Genomic DNA, 22,036 nt, shown 5'->3' with positions numbered 1-22,036 from the left:
AACATACAGCTTACCTAAGCGGTGCTGTGCTTAATGTGCTCATCACATTGCCCAGTTCACCTTTGCTGGCCAGGCAGTCATCAGCTGAGGATGTGTTGAGCTGCCTCAGCTGATAAGCTGAAGATGAACTCTCTGGTACCATCTCAGGAGTTTCAGTTCTGTTCTAGCTTTTTTTTTTTGTTGTTATTATTTATTTATTAATCTTGCATGGCTTTGGCTTATGTACTAGTAGAGTCAAGGTTGCATACCTGTTTCTCCCTAACTGCACCCTGGGGCATAGATACCTAACGATACAGGCATAGTGAGTTACAGGAAGAAATGCAAGTGATAAATAGCTATATAGTAGCAAGTCCCACATAGAAAACAACATAGAAGTTAGCCTTATTTTTAATGCATTTTCACATTTGTTGATGACTGTATTTAATTTTCCTTTTTGATCTGATAGAATAGTGAAACTGGGACACCGCAATGCAGTTTTGCTTCAACAACATGATCAAAATGTGAAGAACATTCTAAACTAGGGCTGAAATTGCAGTTGTAGAAAACCAACTAATTTTGCCACAATTAATTTTGCCTGCGTACCCAAAAAATTGGATTATAAAATGAAGAAAAAAATGACTTGTTTAAAATGTTTTATTCCACCATTACGTATTGCCTTTGCTTCTGATTTACCTAATTATCTTTCTGCTGTGTTCTTAGGAGATTCTTAAGAATGAGAATTATAGAGAAGAACTGAAACAGAAAATCAAAGATGTATCCGAAAAGGATAAGCTGCTTCAGGCCAAGGAATACAAGGAGGGACTTGTTGCTGAACCAGCTCACACACAGGTTAAAGGCCACGCATCTGCCCCTTACTATGGAAAGAAAGAGCCTTCGCAAGATCCAACCAGCACTGCAAATACCTTTCAGCCAGGCTCCTGGATGCCACCAGGCAGTGGTAGTAGTCATAATAAATAAACAATTGCAATGTACAGATATTGCTAATGGATAAATATTTTAACAGACAGCATAAACAGCTGTTATATATTTGAGTGAGTGTGCAATAAAGTAATATGAAAGCAGTTTCATTTATTTTTGCTGAATTGTTCAGATAGGCTTAATCATTTAATAAAAAACTACTCTAAAATTTGGGGTTTAGTGAAAAACAGGATGTGTTACTAAGTAAGTTTGGTTTTGACAGTTGCTATTCATCAGTTACTCTTGGACTCAGAGGTCACAGGGTTTCTAGCCAACTTAAATTTTCTTAAAGAATTCTAAATTGTTTTTTCCTTGAAGACTTTTATTTTTAAAATTGGTTTTGATGTAGTAAATTTTAGTTAATTAGTACACTTAAATTTTCCCAAACCTAGGCATCAGTTTAAGATAGTTCTTCAGAATGCTTGTAAATTCCCTTGGCAGTGCCAGTGTGCCACTGTCAAGTGGATGGAAAAGTTGGGTTTCATTAGCAGGAATCACTATGACACTACACTGACTATGCACTGTGTTATTCTTAGAGACATTCTTGTAACTTAGATTTAACAACGTATTTGAATAATGTTTGATTTGCAGCCAGCAGTAAGCACAGGATAAAGTCCCACTAAGTTGAACTACGTACAACTACTATAATAGAGGTTAGAAGCACTTGGTAAAGCTGCTAGAAAATAACACAGGGGTTGAGACAAGGGACTGTCACTAATAAAAAGAAAATAAACATATTAGTTGTTATTGCCGGTGTATGCAGGGACTTCCCTAAATGATTGGATCTACTTGGCCATAGTTTAGATACACAGAATGTGCAGATTGTTTGCTTAGAGGTGATGTTTGAGAACTTGCAAGTCAAAATAAAGCCCACACAATTTTTTGAAAAAAAGTATCAAATTTATTTATGCAGTGCCTCCTTCATCAGTTCTCCTCCATGTGTTTTAAGTTATGTAGGTATCAAAGGTGGAACACATACACACTTGACAACACTTGATACAAAAGGCAGAGACTTCATCCCCTGTATTTATAAAGTGACAAAATGTCATGTTCTAATAATGCTAGCTTTGACCAACAAAATTGACAGGGGATAAACAATACTTCACATTTACTTTAAGTCATTTCAGTTGGACTCTGCACTTGTAATCCCCCTTAGTGTCAGCCAGCTCTATAGGTCTCCTCATTTGAACAACGGTATTATTTTAAGGTTTTAATTTTAAACATAATGAAGGACTAGTTGCTAGAAAGCACAACTCTGCTGCTGTTTGGAAGCATGCTAAGTCTAAGAACTTAGTGACTGCCACAAGCCCTTTAGAACTAGACTATTAAGAAAAACTAGGCTTTGAAAAATTAATCCCCTCTATTAGGAAAACATGATTTGGAATTAAGATTAAATAATTTTGGCATATTTACAACACAAACCCCACTTGGACTTTTTCCTGTGTGCCAACATTTTGCAACCTGGAAGGCAGCAGGCTTTCAAGAGCCACGAGAAGAAAGATTCCACCTAAACTCACAAGGTCCTAAGCCAAACGTAGCCAGAGGGTTAGCAAGTAGGAAGAGCTACTGTCACTAGCATACCCACCCTACTCGTGGATTCTCCCCCAGCCACCTCCTATAGATCACCAAGACACAAAACAGTAGGCCACCTGGGCCTTTAGTCTCACCCCATTTATGGCTATTCTTTGAGGCCAAAGAAGTTTCTGAAGGCAGAAGCAAGTTAGCTGCAGGTGGAATGTTCAGGTCATCGTTAGGGCAAACCAAACAACATAGTAGCATATTTTGTAGAACATGAGTGGCCTCAAGACAAATGAAGGTAGCAAGAACAAGCCATCAGTATCCTAGAGTTTGGGCTGAATTTAAAGACTCTTGATGGCTGGTAGTGCAGGAGGCAGGAAAAGCTAAGGTAGGTTCTCTTTGCAGACAAGCCCCACCATCAAAGACACTAGAGCAGCCCCTATGGGCACCGCAGGGCCACAGGCAATGTCCTTAAAGGAGACCGGTAAGGTATGCTGCCTAGCTCTGAAGCTAGCTTCTCTCTACAGCTCTGCTGAAGGTACACCAAAACGTGCCTTTCTGTAATCCAGTTTACCATTCACATTTTCCCTATAATTTGATGAGTTTAAGACACTTGTTAAGTCACAGCTCAGCTAAGGAAAAAAAAATAATCCCACCCAACAAATTAAGTTTTTTTAATTTAACATGCTAATTTAGAAAAGCAACCTGCACTAGAGCACACGTAGTAGATTCAATGACTGTAACAAGTGTCACTTGAGCAGACTAAGACAAATCATCTCAGCAGAAAAAAATACGTTGAAGGTATTGTTCCATACTTCAAGAAATAACAGGCTCAAGTATCGAAGGACAGTTAAAGCACAAAAGGTACAAGTGTTTCATATTAAAAAAATGGATTCTTTGCATGAGGAAGGCCTCTTTTGGCCCATTTAATCCTTCTTTGTTCGTTTGGCTTTTGCAATATTCTCTTGGCGTTTGTGTTTCTTCTTTTGCTCTCGCTCCCTGGCCTCAATCATTTTTGCAAGCTTCCATGAAAGGACTGCACTAATTACAAACAACGGTGTGAGGGCCAAGATCACTGTAGTAAGAAAGCCGTATGGGTCCTTTGCAGCCCACTCCACGATGTATTCAGCCCAAGCCTTAAAATCGAACATCTTTTCTGCTTTTCTATTGGCAAAACCCTGCAGAACAATAAAAAGAAAATAATTTCAGGGTATTCGGAAAAACAAAAGCACACGTACACAGTTTTAATCTCTCATGATTAAAGAGCAAGCTCGGTTTTGCTAGAAGTTCAAAGTAGCGCATAGTACGTGAAAGCGTAATACAAAGCGTTGACCCTACCTTGAAGCACAGTGTTTACAAAATGATTAGGCTTTTTGTCCCAACGGAGCTTCAGATACCACCACGAAAAAAATTGCTACACGGGGAAAAAAAAGTGAAGCCTGTGCTGCTTTGGAAGAACGGGAAAGAGAGCCCCGTTGGTTTATTTATCCCTCGGTAGGGTTTATTAGGGAGGCGAGGGAGCGTACTGCTTTGAACAGTCAACTAGCAACGCTGGGCAGCCCAGAAACGACGTAAAGACCGTGTCGGCAGCGGCCACGGCAGCGACCACGACGGCGGCGGAAGGCCCCGCAGGCCGCCCGCCCGCCCGGGGCCGCCCGCAGACCCGCAGCTGAGCCCCTCGGAACCCGGGCGGCGGCCGCCGCCGCCGCCCCGACACTCCCTCCCTCCCTCCCTCCCCCCCCCCTCTCCGGTCGGCGCAGCCGTTGCGCCGCCCGCCGCGTAACGGCCGCCCGCGCGCCCCGCCCCGCCCCCTCCCAGCGGCCGCGCTGCGGAGAGCGCCGCGCCGCCCTGCCCTCACCTGCGGCGGGGGGGGCGGGGCGGGGCGGCCAGCGCAGCTCCGGGCACCCCCCGGGCCTCTCGAGCGACGGAAGGGTGGCGCCGAGGCCCCTGCGGGGAGAAGACACAAGGCCGTGACGGAAAGGCGCCCGGCGCCGCCCGGCCCCGGCAGCGGTCGCCTCAGGCAGGCAGCGCCGCTCGGCCGGGAGGCACCGCCGGGGCGCCCGAGCCGTGCCGCGCCGTCCCGCCTCCCCTCACTTCCCGCCCGCCGCCGCCCCCCGGTACCGACCTGGAGGACGCCGACCTGCCGAGCGGAAACAGGAAGGAGAAGAAGGAGGAGGAGGCGCCGCCTCCACCCCTGCCGTCCGGGCCCGGAGGAAATGGAGTCCGCCCGCCCCCAGGCGTCACTCCGGGGACGGGGCAGCGCTAGCGTGGGCGGGGCAGCGCTAGCGTGGGCGGAGCGCCCCCCCCCGCCCCGCCCTGCCACGCCCCCCGGGTGGGCTCCGCCCCGCCCCGCTGCTGCGGCGCTGAGGCTTTCGGTAGGGGTCTGGGCGGGGGGGGAGCCCGTAGCCAGGAAGAGAGAGGGCTCCCGCGGAGTCCGCGTGGGCCCTTCGCGCCGTGGCGGCCGGCGGCAGGACGCGGCCCGTTGCCCGTGACCGCCTGGCGCTGGTCGGTGAGCCACCCGCGCCGGCGCGAGGCGGGGAGCCGCCGCCCCGCGGGGTCGGCGGTCCTGGCCCGCTCCGCGGGTCCCGGCGGGGTCGGAGTGGCTGTTGAAGCCCTTAATGTTCTCGCAGGGAAGACTCGGGGTTTGAGATTTTGCCTTAGGCGCGTCGCACCGAGCCTTCCCTTCTCCCTTCCTGCGCGCGTGTGCGAGCGCTCGCGGACGTGGATAAAAACCTCGTGGTGTTCCCAAAGCGCGTTTAAGGAGAGGTTAGCGTGTTAGCTTAGTACACGGGGAGATCCTGCGGTCACCTCAGCTTGTATCGCTCAGGCCAGGAGTTCCCGTCTCTGTAGCCTAACAGCAAGTGCCGGCCGTAAGGGCACTCTGCTTTTGTATGTCTTTTCTTCCTGTGAATGTTTATATTATTCAAAGGGCAGCAAACAGGCAAGTGAGAAAAATACATTTTTGTCAATGAAAGAGTCATTGACAAGACATCTGACTGATCTAAAATGCTTTAGGCTGAGCATGGGGAATGCAATTTTGTGCTGTGTGCAGATTTTCACTATTTGTGCATTCTTACTCAAAACCTGTCTGTAGTGTTCAGGCCCTTGTAATATCTCTTGAAAATAGAGTAGAAAAATTAGAATAGAATAGAATAGAATAGAGTATTCTCAGTTGGAAGGGACCTACAACGGTCATCTAGTCCAACTGCCTGACCCATTCAGGGCTGACCAAAAGTTAAAGCAAGTTATTAAGGGCATTGGCCAAATGCTTTTTAAACACTGGCAGGCATGGGGCATCGACCACCTCTCCAGGAAGACTGTTCCAGTGTTTGACCACCCTCTCGGTAAAGAAATGCTTCCTCATGTCCAGTTTGAACCTCCCCTGGCGCAGCTTTGAACCATTCCCCTGCGTCCCATGCCTGGGTAGCGGGGAGAAGAGCTCAGCACCTCCCTCTCCACTTGCCCTCCTCGGGAAGCTGCAGGGAGCAATGAGGTCCCCCCTCAGCCTCCTTGTCTCCAAACTAGACAAGCCCAAAGTCCTCAGCTGCTCCTCACAGGACATGCCTTCCAGCCCTTTCCCCAGCTTTGTTGCCCTCCTCTGGACGCATTCAAGGACTTAACATCCTTCTTAAATTGTGGAGCCCAGAACTGCAGACAGCACTCAGGGTGAGGCCGCACCAGCGCTGACTACAGGGGGATAATCGCCTCTTTTGACCGGCTGGTTACGCTGTGTTAGTTGCACTCAGGATGCGGTTTGCCCTCTTGGCTGCCGGGTCACGCTGATGGCTCCTACTGAGCTTAGCATCAAACCAGCACCCCCAGATTCCTTTCTACTACTTTGCCAATGTAACTGGGCAACAGCTTCAGAAGATATTAGGGGGAGAAGGACACCAGAAAATGTAATTATGGAAGTTCTGCTTTCTTAGAAAAACGATTTAAAAATCCCTACTTTTTGTTTCTTCCCAGCCAAGATGAATCAAGCACTTTCCTCTTTAAATCAGTAAGGCAGAGAAAACATAGAAAAACCAACAGATGAGACTGTTACGTGAAAGACTGGAACTGGAAATTAATTTTGCAGCAGGTCTAAAGGTGGTGATATTAAGCAGCTTGTATATAGCTGTTGTCTAAGTGCTTATTTTGGCTTACATACCTGAATTTGACATCCAAGCATCAGAAATATAGCGGTGTCCGGTCTAGCCTGATAGGCAATTCTACCAGAAATATGCTATACTTACATAATAGCCCATCTACTTTTAACTTAGCTACACCGCATTCAAAAACGTCTTATGATACCAATAGAGATAACACCTCATAACTAATACCTAAGCTCCGATAAATTTAGGTTGTTATATTTTGCTAAGATTTACAAATTACAGACCAAACAGGGACTCATAACACTAGGCACGGGCTGATTCTGAAAATTTTAGGCATCTCCACAGAAATCTCATCCCCCACGAACAGTGGAGAAAGGCAGCAGAGAAAGAATGGTGCCTCTGAGCAGTGATTCAGACCCGCCACGATGCGAGTCACTCTCTGAAGCTGCCCGTTTCCTCTCTGAGACCATAGAGGGCACTAAGGATTGAGGATAGTGTTCCCAACTTAAACACCTCGGTTAAATGACAAATTGAAGTGCAAGGAACCCAAACCAAACACCATATCCTTCGATGAATCAACTCCATGTCTTTATGTAGGTGGTAATATTGATCCACCTTAAAATATTTTGAGGTTGTTGAATAAAAGAAGTGGTGCCAGTATGACTATTAGTTGAACTTTCAGGATTCAGATTTTGCTTGATTTTGTAGAATTTTCAGTTTAAACAAGAAATTTATGTCTATTATAAAGCTGTATGCGAACAATTGTTCTGAACACAACCTTTTCAAATTCAGGGAGTATAAGTGCAGTTCTAATACTTCTATTTGTGGTCTTACCCTATTTTTATTAAAAAACTTAATAGAAGTTGGTGTTTCTACTGGGTAACTAGACATGTCCCCAAAACTGTGTACAGGCAGGTTCATTTGTGTCTTCTTCAGCCAAGAAGCCAAAATTGAGGAGACTGATTGACATTTAAGTCTTAAATTACATTCTTTTTAGAACTTAACTATTATATACTCTAGGGTAAGAAACTTATCCTGCTCTGTATGTACTATGTCTATTCTGAGAACTAGAGAACCAGAACCATACTTCTGCCTAGCCATCACATTTCATAGAAGAGCTAAGCATAGTTACTGTTTTTACAGTTTCTTTCCAAGAGCAGTAGGAAGTAATGATACTGCTGCACTGCCACAGCTGATTCACCAGATCACACTGTCCCTAACTGGAATTGAACAAATGTCCCAGGATAGTGCCTGCAAGAACCTCTTTACCTGAATCATTGTGCTCTGCATACGGTGTAAGAATGAGGTCCTGATACTTGCAGTAATAGTAACTGTACTGTATAGTGTTTCGGTGCTCTGAAGTGTTCATCGCATAGCCAGGGAATCTCTCTCACAGCTGCTCTAGTGTCCTTGCTAAATTCTAGTTCAAGTAACACATTTTCCTAAACAAAAATTCCTTTTTCACAGCTCCAGTGATTTTGATTTCCTTGTTACAGGGTACTCTGATCCAGCGTAAAAGCGAAGTTTGAGACTTTCATTATAGGATATACTTTAATGACTCAGGACTGCTGTCATAACAAAGGACTGTGATTCTAATTTCTTACTCATTTTGGGGCAACTAGATCTATATGCTATGGTACTCTTTCCCCGTGTGCTATATGGCTGCCATTTTCCATCTGAACATGGCAGTATCTTTTTTTTTTGCTTATGTGTGTTTAGAAACACTTTATAAAGCATTGTGAGCTCTCTGCTGATGAAAGACACTGTATAAATGTTCACTACTGATAGTAAGTGCCCATCCCAGTATTAAATTAACTTACAACAGTAGTATATGTATGAGTCACTGAGATCTGAAAGACAGGCAGCATTGTTGGCTGCTTCCTTCTCTGTCTTATATGGAAAGAAACTGTTGTCAGTGGAAGTGGGAGTCTGTACTTTATCTGAATTCTTAGTCCTATGGAATGTAATGCTATAGCCGTCTGTAGCATTATGTGTACATCCCTCCTGCCTTCTGCTCAGCAGTGAAGTAGTCTTTAGCAAAACAAGAAAATTCTAATATGTTCCCTTACCTAGTTTTCATGCTAGAGTTAAAACACCTAAAGTTAAAAGCTTTTCAGTTCCTTCTTAGCAAACGATCAAAGAATGATCAAACATAAAGGAACATTGCCAAGACTAGAATATCTAGACATCAGCCAGTCTTGACACTGATTTTTTTGGTCTGAAACACCTCAGCTTCAGGATCACGTGTTTAAATGATACTGCATGTTCAAAAGACAATCAGAAAAGATACGTGATTCACTGCTATGAAACTTGTACTTATTTCCTTCTTCCTCAAATTACGGAAGCAATGTTCTCAGAAATGCCCTCACAACTGTGATACCTCACTGACATAAATTTACCTTTATCACAACAGCAGTGGTCAGTTTTGCAAAATATATAAATGTATGTTCTAGAAATCAAATTGTTAATGACATGCTTATCAGTCTGGGTAACTGTCAGCTTGCCTATCCTTGCCAATGCCAGGTCTGCTCCTAAGTTTCAAACATATGGCGTATACACTTCGAACAGGCATCACTTTGCAAAAACAGCCAAATGAAATTGCGTAACTTAGATTGTCACTGAATACAGTAGTATACATCTGGTTTGTTTAGAAGCAGCTTGGTAGCTTAGCTTGCAAAGCTCAGGCAACTGGAAATCGCAGTCAGGATGTTTCATTGCTGCAGGAAAATCAGGTGCTTTTTCCTTAACTGTTTCTCCATTCTGAGGCACACAAGAGCAGTAGATTCACTCACCTGACTTTCCTTTCTCTCAGTAGCAGAAAGCCTTTATAGAAGAGATCAGATATGTTTTTAAAGGTCGAAATATTCCTTCCTGTATGCATGCTTTTTAAGAGCTCTACCCACAGGATTAGCATAGGAATTTATTCTGTAGCCTCCAAAGGTTCACAGTCATACTTGGCAGGAAAGAGCAAGGGCAGGCCACTTAGTGAGGGAAGGTGAGCCAGGGGCCAAGGCAAACAGGTTGGTGGCCTCACTGACAAGGGTGCAGCAGTCCCACAGTACCTGACTGCAAAGAGCAGAGCAGGCCTGGTGATGGTAGCAAGGTTCAGCCAATGGTTCAGATCACCAGACGAGCCTGTAGTGATGAGACAGGTTGAAGATCAAGCCAGAAAGTCAAGCGAGCAGGTCAGGATCAGAGTCAAGAGTATGGGAGGTAGAAGACCAAGCACAGGCATTCCTGCAACAAAATGCAGGCAGAGACTGAGAGCAAGAGCTTGAGCTTAAAAGCAGCTCTGGAATGAAGGTGGACAGGACCCCACTTCCCACAGCTTTTTTTCACACCACTCTTTCTACACGGCCTTCTGACTCAAGGTCACAGAGCTTCATGAAGCTGGTGCTGAGCTTGAGCCATAGGCAGCTAAATCATAGAATGATAGAATATCTCAAGTTGGAAGGGACCCATAAGGATCATTGAGTCCAACTCCCTGCTCCTCATAGGACTACCTAAAACTAAACCATATGACCAAGAATGTCATCCAGATGCTCCTTGAACTCTGACAGGTTTGATGCCGTGGCCTCTTCCCTGGGGAGCCTGTCCCAGTGACTGACCACCCTCATCTTAAAGAATCTTTTCCTAATGCCCAATCTGAACTGCCCCTGACACAGCTTCACTCCATCTCCTCATGTCCTATTGCCGGTCACCAGAGAGGTTGAGATCAGCACTTCCCCCTCCACTGGCCCCCATAAGGAAGCTGTATGTAGGCTGCAAGGGGGTCACCCCTCAGCCTTCTCGCCAAGATGAACAAGACAAGTGACCTCAGCTGTTCCTCCTGAGTCTTGCTCTCAAGGTTTTTCAACATCTTGGTCACCCTCCTTTCTAACACCCTCACCCCTCTAACAGTTCGATGCCCTTCTTATCTTGAGGCTCCCAAAACTGAACACAGTACTCGAGGTGGGGCTGCAGTCCCTGGAGAACAGACACACTTGGGGCCTAACAAAGCTTGATACACCAACTGCGTGTTTATTTAGTCTGAGTTGACTTGCTTTAATGTCTAGAAAAAAAATAAGATCCACACCTGTAATTTTGGGCATGGTAAGGTGAACTGTTCTGCCTACAGTTGATACAAGTTAAGAAGCTGGCCCCCAGTGTTATTGCCAAAACTTTTAAGTGAGCGGCCAGCATCCAGCTGAACCTGTGTTTGTAGTTGTTCTCTAACATATCTGTCGAAGTTATCTGGTTTAAAAACATCTACTAAAAACACGTTTAAGATGAACTGTGTTTAAGGTATGTTTAAGATAAACTTAAGTCATTTAACAGAACTGGGTTAGGGAGCAATTACATACGCACTAATGCAGGTTGGCCTTTAGGGGACGCAAGCTCTTAATTCAAATTGACTGTGGCTATATCAGGATGTCTAAAATGTCCTCACATACTTCCTGCTCTAAAACCCCTAGTTTTGGATATTAAGACAGGAAAGTATCTTCTGAGTGGTTTAGTCCTATTGCAAGTGATTGCTGGAAACTGTCTTCTAATCCTGTTCATAAACTGATCAAATTCAACCTCTAAACGGTTTTTTTCCTGTTGGAGGGTTTGTGCAGAATTTCTTCATTCTGAAAGTTTGTAATGTTTAAATTTCTGATCTAAGTGTATTTGTGGCCAGCTTATAAACTTTTTTTTTTTCTTTTTTCATGCCATCATCATCCTCTAGTTTCATAGAATCACAGAATGGTTGAGGTTGAAAGAGACCTGAGGATCATCTAGTCCAACTTGAGCAAGGGTCACCTAAAGAAAGATGCTCAAGACCATGTCCAGCAGGGTTTTGAGTATCTCCAAGAGTGGAGTCTCCACAACCACTCTGTGCAACCTGTTGCAGTGTTTGGCTACCCTCACCGTAAGAAAGTGATTTCTTACACTGAAATGGAATTTCCTGGTTCATGCTCATTGCCTCTGGTCCTTTCTTTGGGCACCAATGGGAAGAGTCTGGCTCCATCTTCTTTATACCCCCTCTCTTCCCACCCCCAATCAGGCATTTGTACAGTTTGATAAGATCCCTCTGAGCTTTCTCCTCTCCAGGCTGAACAGTCCTGGCTCTTTTCACCCTTTCTTCATATGACAAATGCTCCAAGCCCTTAATCGTCTTTGTTGACACCTGCTGGACTTGCTCTGGTCTCTTTGTCTCTCTCGTAGTAGGGAGCCCAGAGCTTGATGCAACTCTCCAGATATCCAACTTCGTCATCAACAAGTTACTTTTTATGTCAGACTTATTAATAAAGAATAAACAAAACAGATTGTCAAGATTATTAAAGTCTACTAGGAAACATTTCACTTTATTTTTCAACAATAGCTGTTGTCAACTACCAGTTCTTTACCTGCATTAAACCCTATTTTGTAAGCAATTTCTTTTGCTTAAAGCATTTATTTTGTTTAAAAAAAAAGAGACTTTTTTATCAAAACCTGTTTTGGATAATATGTACCTTCCCTAAATTTGTAGTACATATCTTCCTCTTTCATTAAAAAATGCTGTAAATAATTAAAAGCTAAATAATTTATTAAATAGAAGAGGTGTGAATGATTATTGGAAACTTTCAAAGAAGATTTTACTAGGTGTCCCAAAATCAAAAAGTAGATAACACAGTGTAAAAACTCATTTAGAGAGAACATTTAAGCATCTATTTCAGAAATAAAATGTATCAAGAAACACAAAACTGAACATCTATTCATATTCTAAAGCAGAAGGTAGGAGTTGTAGAAAGATGGTGGGAGAAGTAAATACAGGAGGATGAGCTTGTAGCCAGCAGAGTTAAGGATAACTAGGAGTTTTGATTATGTTCTCTTCTAATAAAAGAATTGGTCCAGGAATAGTTGAAATGTTTGGTAAATATTTATGATCTACATCTGGAGAAGAGTCTTGTTTATGGCCTAATATATGCGTGCACTTACTTATAAAAGGATAGGTCAGGTTTACATATCTCAAAAGGACCCTTTTCCAGGGAAAGAGTGATTCTGTGAAGAAGCTGGTTCAAAGGAATCTCAGAGCCAGAGTCAAACAGGAGGTAGAATAGGTGATCACAAGGGATTTCTTATATTACATATTTAATGAATATTCTGTTGAATTGAAACCAGTGCTTCTAGTGACAATGATACCAGTTGATAGTGGCAGCTGAAGAAAATTTTTGCCTCCTATACTTAGTTTTTATTTCCAATTAGAAAATGTAATTTTATCATTATTGCTTTTGAAACAGTCTTAGTCAATCGCATTTTACATTGCATAACAATCCTCCAAATTAAGGAACAGGATGGTTTTTGTTATTCTGTTTCTTTTTATTTCCCACCAATACTATCTGTCATCTAGCTTAGATGATGAGGTAGGTGTTCATGCTCTCTGTCACATCTCCTCAAGTTGTTTGGTCTGTTATTTCACACATTTTATATATAATGTTTGCTGCAGAAAGCCAACGGCTTTGGTGTCCTTTTTGAATGGAAGTGTTTCATAAAGTGGTTGAAGACGATGATGTTTCAGCTTAACCTTTATATCATGTGGATACTGAATTACCTACTCTCACATTTCAAGACTCCTTCAGTCTAGTATGACACAATGTTCTTGATTCTGAGACTTGCAAGTAAACTGTGATTAACAAAGAAACACCTGCATAACTAGGACTATTTCTTCCATGCCAAGTTTTGCTTCATTTCTCTCCTTGAATTTTATCGGTTTTCTCCCAGTTTGCTTCTGAAAAGGGAAGCCTTTTCCTCTCTGATCCCATCAGGCATACATTACAGGAGGCAATGTGTTTTCTCCAAGTAAAGCTTTCACTTCATCAAGAATACCAAGGAAGTATTCAAAAAAACAGAGGGCACACTTTTTCCTGCTCTGATTCAAAAACATTTTTCACATTAGGCATAGTCCTTTTCAAGGCAGGGAGAGGCGGGGCCCCTCATTTTCATTCTTAAAACACTGAACCAAACAAATATGTTTATAGTCAGCCCGGAAGTTTAACTGCTCTGTGCTCGTTGTGTTTATTTAGTTGCTCAAACATTTCCACTGGAAATTTTGCTCTCTCCATCTTGGAATGGAGAACAGAAAGACGTGAGTTCTGGTGGTTCCCACAAACTTCCCCAATAATTGCATTGCCGACTCCAGCAGTGGGAAGAACAGCCCTCAGGCTCCTTTATTAGGTGAAGGATATTCATGACTCCTGGACCAGTTCTGCCTTGCTGATTCTGGTATTGAACTTCCCATTGACTTGATTGGAAGGAGAATCAAATTCACAGAAATGACAGTGGTAAGAATGATGCAAATTTTATACCACAAAACCATTGCTTACATCAGTCTAGGAGAGGCAGGTACTGAATTATTTGGCTTTTTGGAAGCTGCTGTTTGATTTTGAACCACTGGAGAATCTGCAGAAAAAAAGGTTGAAGGCAGAGGAGAGAGGCTTAGAGATGATTGCCTATGCTGAATTTGCATGTTGGGCAAGGGCCTTACAAAATTCCTTTACCTCAGGGAGCTAATAAATTAAAACAGATGCACATAACCAAGACAGGTAAAACATGTAGGAGGACTTCTTCCTTGCACTACACTTCCCTCAAAAATCACAGAATGGTTGTGTCCCAATCCCATGTACCACGGATTCAAATTAGATCCCTTAATGCTAGCAGTGGCTGACTGGGGAGGAGATGTTCTCAGATACTCTTTGCTCTCTTCAACATCCTGGTAGTGCCAGAGAAGTATAAAACAGCTTTAGTGTAACTGAGGATTGGGCTGCCACAATGATAGGTTTGTTGCTTGTTTCATAGGAAATGCCTATATTAATTTACAAACACTCCCATAAATCACAGCTGGAAAAAAATGTGTAAGTTAAATATCTTCACTTTGCTGCTATGTGGTAGAAGCTGGGACCTTACTGGCTATTTGTCCTTTGGAGAGAAATCAGTAATGTGATGTTTGGATATCCTCCAAGTACAACTTCGGCATTCATCCCTTGTGAGAAGTGCTGATAAGCCACACCCAAACAACTCTCTTTTCTCAGGAATCTTCAGTCCTGATTCCAGTCAGTTCCATGGAAATTACTTTTAACAAGACTATGTTAAAGACTATGACTAACAAGACTATGACTTTCTATCAACTTTAGGCTGTGCAAAAGTTCCCCACAAAGAATCTGCATTATAAATAAACCCTATGTGACCCACTGCACTACTTGTTTGTCTCTCATGCTGTGTTTAGCATTTTTTACCCGAAGTTGACAATGCATCAAAAATGTATTGAACACAATATAGTAAATGCAAATATAATAATGCAGACATTTCATGAAATGGTATCAGTTTGATGCTCCCTTAAAAATAATCTTTTATAATCTGACCTTCAGTTCTTTGAAATGTTGGCCAGTTCACTAATGTGGTCAGTGAATATAGAAAAGAGCATGAGATTCTGACATATAGCTTCAGGAATAGAGTGCTTCACTTTGTTCACAAGCTCTGAAATGTTTTCTTGTATGCAGGTTGCACTTTGATCTTGGTTGCAATCCTCATATATTTGGTGTTCAATACAGAAACTTCTTTGACCATACCTTAGCCAGGAGTTCTCCCATGGCTCCACTTCTCTGCTAACTGGCAAAGTCTATAGCGAGAATACTGTAAAATGGTGAGTGCTGAGGTGTTGTTAAAGCTCTAATTTTAATAATGCAGAAGATAGGAAATGGCAAACTTATTTTCAGAGATGTTTCTTCTGTCATTTTTCACTGTTACACCCTGATAGGGTCTTGAATTGCATAATCCCAAAACATCAAATACCAAGATGTAATATGATGCAGTCAAAACTGAACTGCAGTGTTGTCTGTAATGAGCCATGCAGATATATAAATATATGCATATAAATACATGTACATATATAATTGTACACATACATATATATATAAACACACACAGAATAGTGTTCTATCATACTGGATTTGGGGATACGTATTGTAAAATCATGCAATATAAAGGAACACTTAACAGTAATGTCTATTAAGTGCCTGTTAAAGGCACTTGGGATTATGCTCTGTGAACAACACAGAGATTCAATTTAATGTCTGTGCAGAGAGTGGTAGAATAAGAGGGAACTTCATTCTATGAACGCAATTCTCAGTTACACAAAAGCTTCTTTAAGATGGGCCTAATCGTATCTACATTTATGACTGCTTTAGTGTCCTTGAATTTTGTCTGAGTGATAGGAAAGGGCCATAATGTGGATATGTCTATCTTTGTAGTTGGTATTACTGCACTTATGTTAAAGATTTTTATTGTTTTGATTTTGGTTTGGAGCAAGATTTGTATATTTATTACTTGTTTGGTTAACGATTATAGTATAAATACAATGTATTAAATAACCTCACAGGCTGCTGAAACTAGATGTAGCTCAGACCAGTTTTCAGACCACTTCAGTATTATTTTAGCATTATTGTATGAATCTTTCTCAGTTATGATTTGTGGTGTTTAAGAATGTTATTCTTATTGACCAAAATTCCTTCAACCATTGCATTTTACTTTTTCTCATAAAAAAATAAAAGACAACATAGTGGAATGCTTTCTTTTTACAGCCTACATTTCTTTTTATTTATTGATTTGATTTCTGCAGCACCAATTTGATTTCATAGTGTATAAGGATACGTTAGTGTCTCTTTAAATCACTTGTGAACCTTTTAATAGCACCCGCTGTGTTTACAGAAGCTGCCAGAAACCAGTCAGAGCAGCAGCATGCCCCTAGCTATATCTTGCATGTTTGTGTATTATTTAGTAAGTGCGGTTATTTGGGACTCAATTATACTGCAAGGTTTCTTCATACTGTTTTTGTTGTGGAACAAGCAAAAGATGTATAATGACCCACAGCTCTTAAGTACATCTCAGCATTTAGCATGCTGACAGCCCACGAGGTTTCAGTACATACTTCAGTTCATCAGAATTTCCAACTGTGAGTGCTCCTATTTAGGTATTCTCCCACAAAAAAATAAAGACACTCTAGAGACCAATGTTATGAAACCCCACGTACATTGTTCTTCATATTTCCAGCCCTTCCGTCTCTCAAGCCTCATCCTCTTTGAATGCCTGCAAGATAAGAGGGACTACGTAGCATGCCTGGAATGTTTCTAAATCCAGGAACTAGTAGACCAAAAGACCAAAGAGGGAATCAGATTCCAGAGCCTAGGGGCTCGCATGGGGAGTACTCTGTTATTCTTGAACTCCCAAATAGTTTGAAAGTGTCAGATTTGGGGGTCTGCTTTTGGTCCACAGCTATGTAACACATATGTAGTGATAACGTACAAGAAATGTGAAGAAGAAAAAAAGGAATATGTAGTTCCTTTGTCTAAGTATTGGTCAGTAGCTGTAATTCTGAAGGCTAGAAGATTTTTCTCTTCAAACATAACTATATCTTCACAGAGAATGCATATTTAATACAACGATGTTTTCTGCTTATTAAATACATGTAATTAAACTCAGTGTTCAGCTATTTAAAGAGGAGAATTCTGAACTAAATAGAACAGGAGCCAGTGTAAAAATGTGAAGTGTCCATTTCAGGGAGACTGGCATTTTCTATTATTTGTCTGAAATTTACTCTTTCTAGAACGTATAATGCAGTGGTTAAGAGCCAAGTGTTTGCCCTGTACTTTGGTCTAATACTGCAGATGTGTGCAGAGACTGTGGAAGATACAGGCTTCTTTGTGGACTTGATTGTAGTATCACATTTCTTACACCTGTTCCCTCTTTCCTAAGAGATATAGTTTGAACCTAGAATTTCCATTTTTTCATAAAAGTTTTACAAAACAAGTAATTACATGGGTTCAGGGCAAATACACTTTGCATAAAGCAGGAATTGAGAGGAGTATGCTTTGAGACAGATTTTATATAGGTCAAGTTTAAGAAAGGATACTGAATTTTATTTTTCATCTTTTTATTAGCTGTGCATTATTCCTTATGAAAGACCATGTACCACTACTACCAGTGAGTCAAAGTATTTTTATTTGTAAAATCCTTACTGCAAGCTAAAAGATCGCCTTTCCTAGATTAGATTCCCACCAGATTTAACAACAAAACAGCTGCATACTTGGAACTCGACTGTTTGTGACTGTTAGTTAGTGTAAAATAAAGTGGGATAAGCATTACAGAATAAGTCTGTTTGTGGACACTCATATTGTGTAAAGGGGTTTTCCTGTTTACATTATCTACTTCCAAAGTAAATTAAAGGCAATAAAGCTCGATTTTGCCTTGGATGCTAAGAAATTTGGAGCTGCCATGGCTGCTCAGTCCTTTGACAAATGGTTGTCAAATGAACTGCTGATTTTTATGTGAGGTTAGGCCTCTAGCCCATTCCGCTGCTACGTGGATAAATGCCAGCCCAGGTGAAGGGGCAGGACCCATGTGCTAACATTGCCCTATGCACACACCACTGCTTCTCTTTCCTTGAGCCAGAGAAGTTCCTCCAACACACACACCTTTCCACTTGCCAGGGCATGAAGAAAGAGCAGTGGGGGGAAAGAATTGCCAGTATTGGTAGCATCTGGCTGTTAAATTTCTTTGGCTATAATGACAAACTACATCATCAGGAACCAAGTCATGGAATTCATTTGCTATACAACGGAATCACATCAGGTCTTCTGTATCCAGGTCCTTCTGGGGATGAGATAGGATATGATTCTCTTAGATACCAAGAATAATACAGAGCAATTGTACTGCAAAGCAAGACTTTCAGATGGTGGCCCATGGACCACCTCTAGACTTTAGGGCATATCAACAAGATCTGATTCCAACAGTTTCCAATCCTTAAGATAGATGTAGGCTGTAGTGTCACCCACCAAGCCTTTCATATAACTCAGAGTAAAAAAATTCTAGAAGCTCCCATTTGAATTGGCTCTGCTAGGCATCACAGTATCTGCCATCTGCATTTTCAGTTCTTCCAGGCAAATGGATAGTGTGGTCAGCAATATTGTGGAGGTCAGAGAAGCCTGCTCAAGCAGGATCCCACAAAATCTTTTGCTTCTTCTGCATTGCATATAGGCTGAGGAAGAATCGCTTGCATTTTGGTGCTATGCCAGGAAGCAGCTGTGCCCTGAGAGATCAACTCCATTCACTCATTTACACTATGCACAGTGTTAAACTTTTTGTCTTCATAGACTTCTCTCTCAGGCTGCTGGCACTGTATCCCTCCAGCAAAGGATGGGCCCCCTTCCCTCCCTTCTGCCCCTAACGCTCCCCCATCCCATCGCATCCCCATCCCCATCTTGAATCAGATCCCATTCCTGGATGGTTTTACACATGCCTCTTCCTCTGCTTCATGCACTGTATTTTTTTTCTTCCCTGCTTCTAATTCAGCTGTGTCCCTAACAGGTATTGGTGGAAGGATTCATGTTGCCTACCTGCTAGAACTGAGCCCTAACACATCATTACAGCTGCTAGAAAGAACTGCCATTTAACAGCAAAAATTGTCTGACCCAACTCAGACATTCAGTTTGGGATAAGATGAACTGTGACCCTTGAAACGCCTGGATGTTTCTGCAGTGATGTTGAAGGGACTTCACGTGAGTAGATGATCCATAACCATCTACTTACAGTTCAGTTAATCCCAAATGTATGTGCTGCTCCTCTCCTCCTTCTTTTCATGCTGTAACATAACAGCCCTCCCACCCAAAATTACTTGACTCCCCCTCATCAGTCCAGAAGCACGTGTGAGTTCTTCAGGAACATACTTTTCAAACTGGACACCTTAAAAAGCTAGTATAGCAGCCCTCACACAAAAGAGAATGGCATTCAGGAGACATTTCTCCCCCAGTGGAAAATGAATTTGCACTGTATAGTTTTCATGACTAGACTAGGCTTGCTTTTCACTCTACATAAATGTTTAGTAAAAAAGATTCTCTCCCTGCCTTCAGAAATAAACACAATTTTATGTTTCTATGTTTTGTGTTTCAGTATAGATTTTTATGTTTTCTTTGCCTGCCACTTTCCAGAATGACACTGTGCTTATTGGATTGTATCATGAACTCCTTGGTATTGCCTGAACATCTTTGAAAGCAATTTATAAACCAGAAAGTAACATCCAGGAGAGCCTTTATAAATACACAAGAGGATCTTTTCATTACAGCTGGAAATTAAAAGCTTTTGTATTGAGAGCATATGGCAGAAACTAGGGAAGCAATTTTTAACATGCATACTTGGTTAACCTGTTTGTCTGTAGAAAAAAAATATGAATAAGAAAAGAAAAATTTATGATATAAAAATATATGTCTTTGTTATCTTCTAATAAAAACAGTTTTATTAATGGCAACATTGTGCATATAAACATCTATATGAATTTGAGTATTGCACATCACATAAAGGAGAATAGTCTGGTCTCAAGTCAGTGCTGTCCCACATAACAATAAAATTATGTAGAGAATGCTGCAGCATCCTGGCAACAGAATCTCCTTGGAGTCATATGATGAGGAGGTGGGATTTTGTGCTTACATGCATACCTATGAAAGAAAGCGCACAGAAAGACCTTTACCAGCTAAAGGAACGTCAGGGTCCCTGTCAGATTGCATTTCTTCTTCTTCTTCTTCTTCTTCTTCTAGCAGTACTATTCCTTCCTGGGTCCCACTCCCATTATTCAAGCCCCTCCCAGGCCTCCCTGCACCCAGCAGGGTTGTAACCTATGGAATAGCACTGCAAAAGTGCTGAATGACCCATAGCTGCAAACTGGGATGCTCAGGGCAATCTTGCTTTGGCTTGCTCTCACTCTTCCCATATTTATTTCACAGAAGGTGTGCATGCATCATTTGTGAAATTCTTTTCTGTTAGCTGTAAGCACTGTAGAATTCAAAACAGACAGATTAATAGATAAGCTGGCAATAGTTTTGAGAATCTCTCTAAGACTCTCATCTCTTGTACCTTCTCACTCAGTCTCTTGTCCAAAACCAAGGAAACACTTAAGTCCAGAGCCTGTGCATTGAAGCTGCTATGCCCCACATGAAGGCAGTATTTCGAACACAATGTAAAGCTTATAAAGTGTTTTGCTGGTGCTTAAATCTTCGTCTTTGTGGAAGTCAACAGCTTGCCTCAGAATATCCTCCAGGTAGCCCAGGGAGATGTTACTATAAGTAGTTCTTGTTTCTGGTGTATGTAGTTCTTATATAACAAAATCACATATTTCCTTTAGGCTTTGGAAATAACTGTTTTCGTTTTCACTTTGTTTGGCACTTGCATGGATACATATCTAAAATGCTGTGGGCATCCCCAGGGGATGGATACACTTGGATTGCATGGGAGAACTCTCACCTTTGGTAGTAAACTGTGATCAATTTCTGTTTTGTTGTGCCATGTATTTACCTATTCATAGGAAAAAAATAAACTGACTTTTTTTTCTGTTGTCCTACACTGGACTAAAATTAGCTCTTTGCTGTATCCATTAAACTTGATTGTAGTCCTCTTACCTAACGTGGAAGTAAGAAGTTAAGAGGTAAGCATATGAGAATATGACAAAACTCATATCTTTCTTTATGCATGCAAAAACTTTTCTATTTTAGCTATTTTTGGACATGCAAAATGTTTACTTTAAAAAACGTAATCCCTGTTTTCTGTGGAGCACAAGTGAATATTTGTAAAGAGAACTCCAGTTCCAGCCTGAACTCAGTTAGTGGAAGGACTTCTGTTAATTTCAGTGGGTACTGGATGAACTGGTGCTGTGGTCCTCCATTTTGGGACCTGGTCTGGTTTAAGTTCGGGTATGTTAATGGATATAGATGTCTTCCTTTGTTCACAAGTGTAACACTTCAGCATTTTAAGGAAAACAAAACAATGCAGATGGACATTCTCTCCTGTGTTAAATGAAGTTCTGTTAATATTTACTTTGAACGGCCGTTTGCTTAGTGCAGCTAACGTGGAGCATAGTCTACTTTGTCCACAGAATGACATTTCCAAGTGCAGAGTAAATGGCTAAGGAATTATGAAATTAGTTAGTTGTTTGAAATTTAGCCAAAGGGTTGATGCCAGTTTCTACAGACCGTGTGTATATTCCAGGTATTAAGTAGTTTCTATTTCATTGCTGAAGTGTAACAAGCCAGTTGCAAACAAAAGTGTCGCAAGATTTTTTCCCCTATTTTTGAGAGAAGTATTGCATTATGCTTTTTTTCTATAGGTTTTTTTTAAAGTCATATTCAACAGGAAGCACTAAAAAAATGCCTCACTGAGATCGTTTATACTGTTTATACAGTACTTTCCATGCACAAAAATATAATTGTGAATCCAGCAGTGAGCACACAAAGAAAACAACCTGTTAGGGTTTTTTCTTTTTTCTCCATGTTTATTTTATAACATACTGCACTTCTATTTATAGGCTAATGTTTCACAACACAAGCTGCCCTGTGTTTGTGCAGCTTCCTCACCTATAGAAAGCTGGTTGTCCTGTGCCCGCAGTCCTACTACTTTATTCATTTAATTTCTCAGCTTTCTTTTGGATG

At 41.7% G+C, this 22,036-nt stretch overlaps 2 protein-coding genes across 3 annotated transcripts in view; one reads left to right on the top strand and one right to left on the bottom strand.

The window, feature by feature from the left end:
- Positions 1-1,984, top strand: part of NDUFAF2 (NADH:ubiquinone oxidoreductase complex assembly factor 2) — a 67,430-nt gene extending 65,446 nt beyond the window's left edge. The window contains exon 4 of the mRNA XM_049795400.1: positions 700-1,984. Coding sequence (XP_049651357.1) covers positions 700-957 — 258 coding nt within the window. The 3' untranslated portion in view covers positions 958-1,984. The remainder of the gene's footprint in view (positions 1-699) is intronic.
- Positions 1,985-3,137: 1,153 nt separating this feature from the next.
- SMIM15 (small integral membrane protein 15) lies at positions 3,138-4,693 on the bottom strand. 2 transcript variants are annotated; one of them, XM_049795402.1, is made up of 2 exons: positions 4,601-4,693; positions 3,138-3,653 (listed from the first exon to the last, which is right to left on the bottom strand). In XM_049795402.1, the coding sequence occupies exon 2, from the start codon at positions 3,624-3,626 to the stop codon at positions 3,402-3,404; it is 225 nt and encodes a 74-aa protein (XP_049651359.1). In that variant the 5' UTR covers positions 3,627-3,653; positions 4,601-4,693; the 3' UTR covers positions 3,138-3,401. The 2 variants fall into 2 exon arrangements, with proteins under 2 accessions (XP_049651359.1, XP_049651361.1); XM_049795404.1 differs by lacking the exon at positions 4,601-4,693 and adding an exon at positions 3,814-4,054.
- Positions 4,694-22,036: the final 17,343 nt, after the last annotated feature.

This window comes from Accipiter gentilis, chromosome Z, assembly GCF_929443795.1.
Source record: "Accipiter gentilis chromosome Z, bAccGen1.1, whole genome shotgun sequence".
NCBI classification, from domain to species: domain Eukaryota; kingdom Metazoa; phylum Chordata; class Aves; order Accipitriformes; family Accipitridae; genus Astur; species Astur gentilis.
The sequence above is the reverse complement of the archived record's forward strand: the minus strand, read 5'-3'. Positions and strand labels throughout refer to the sequence as shown.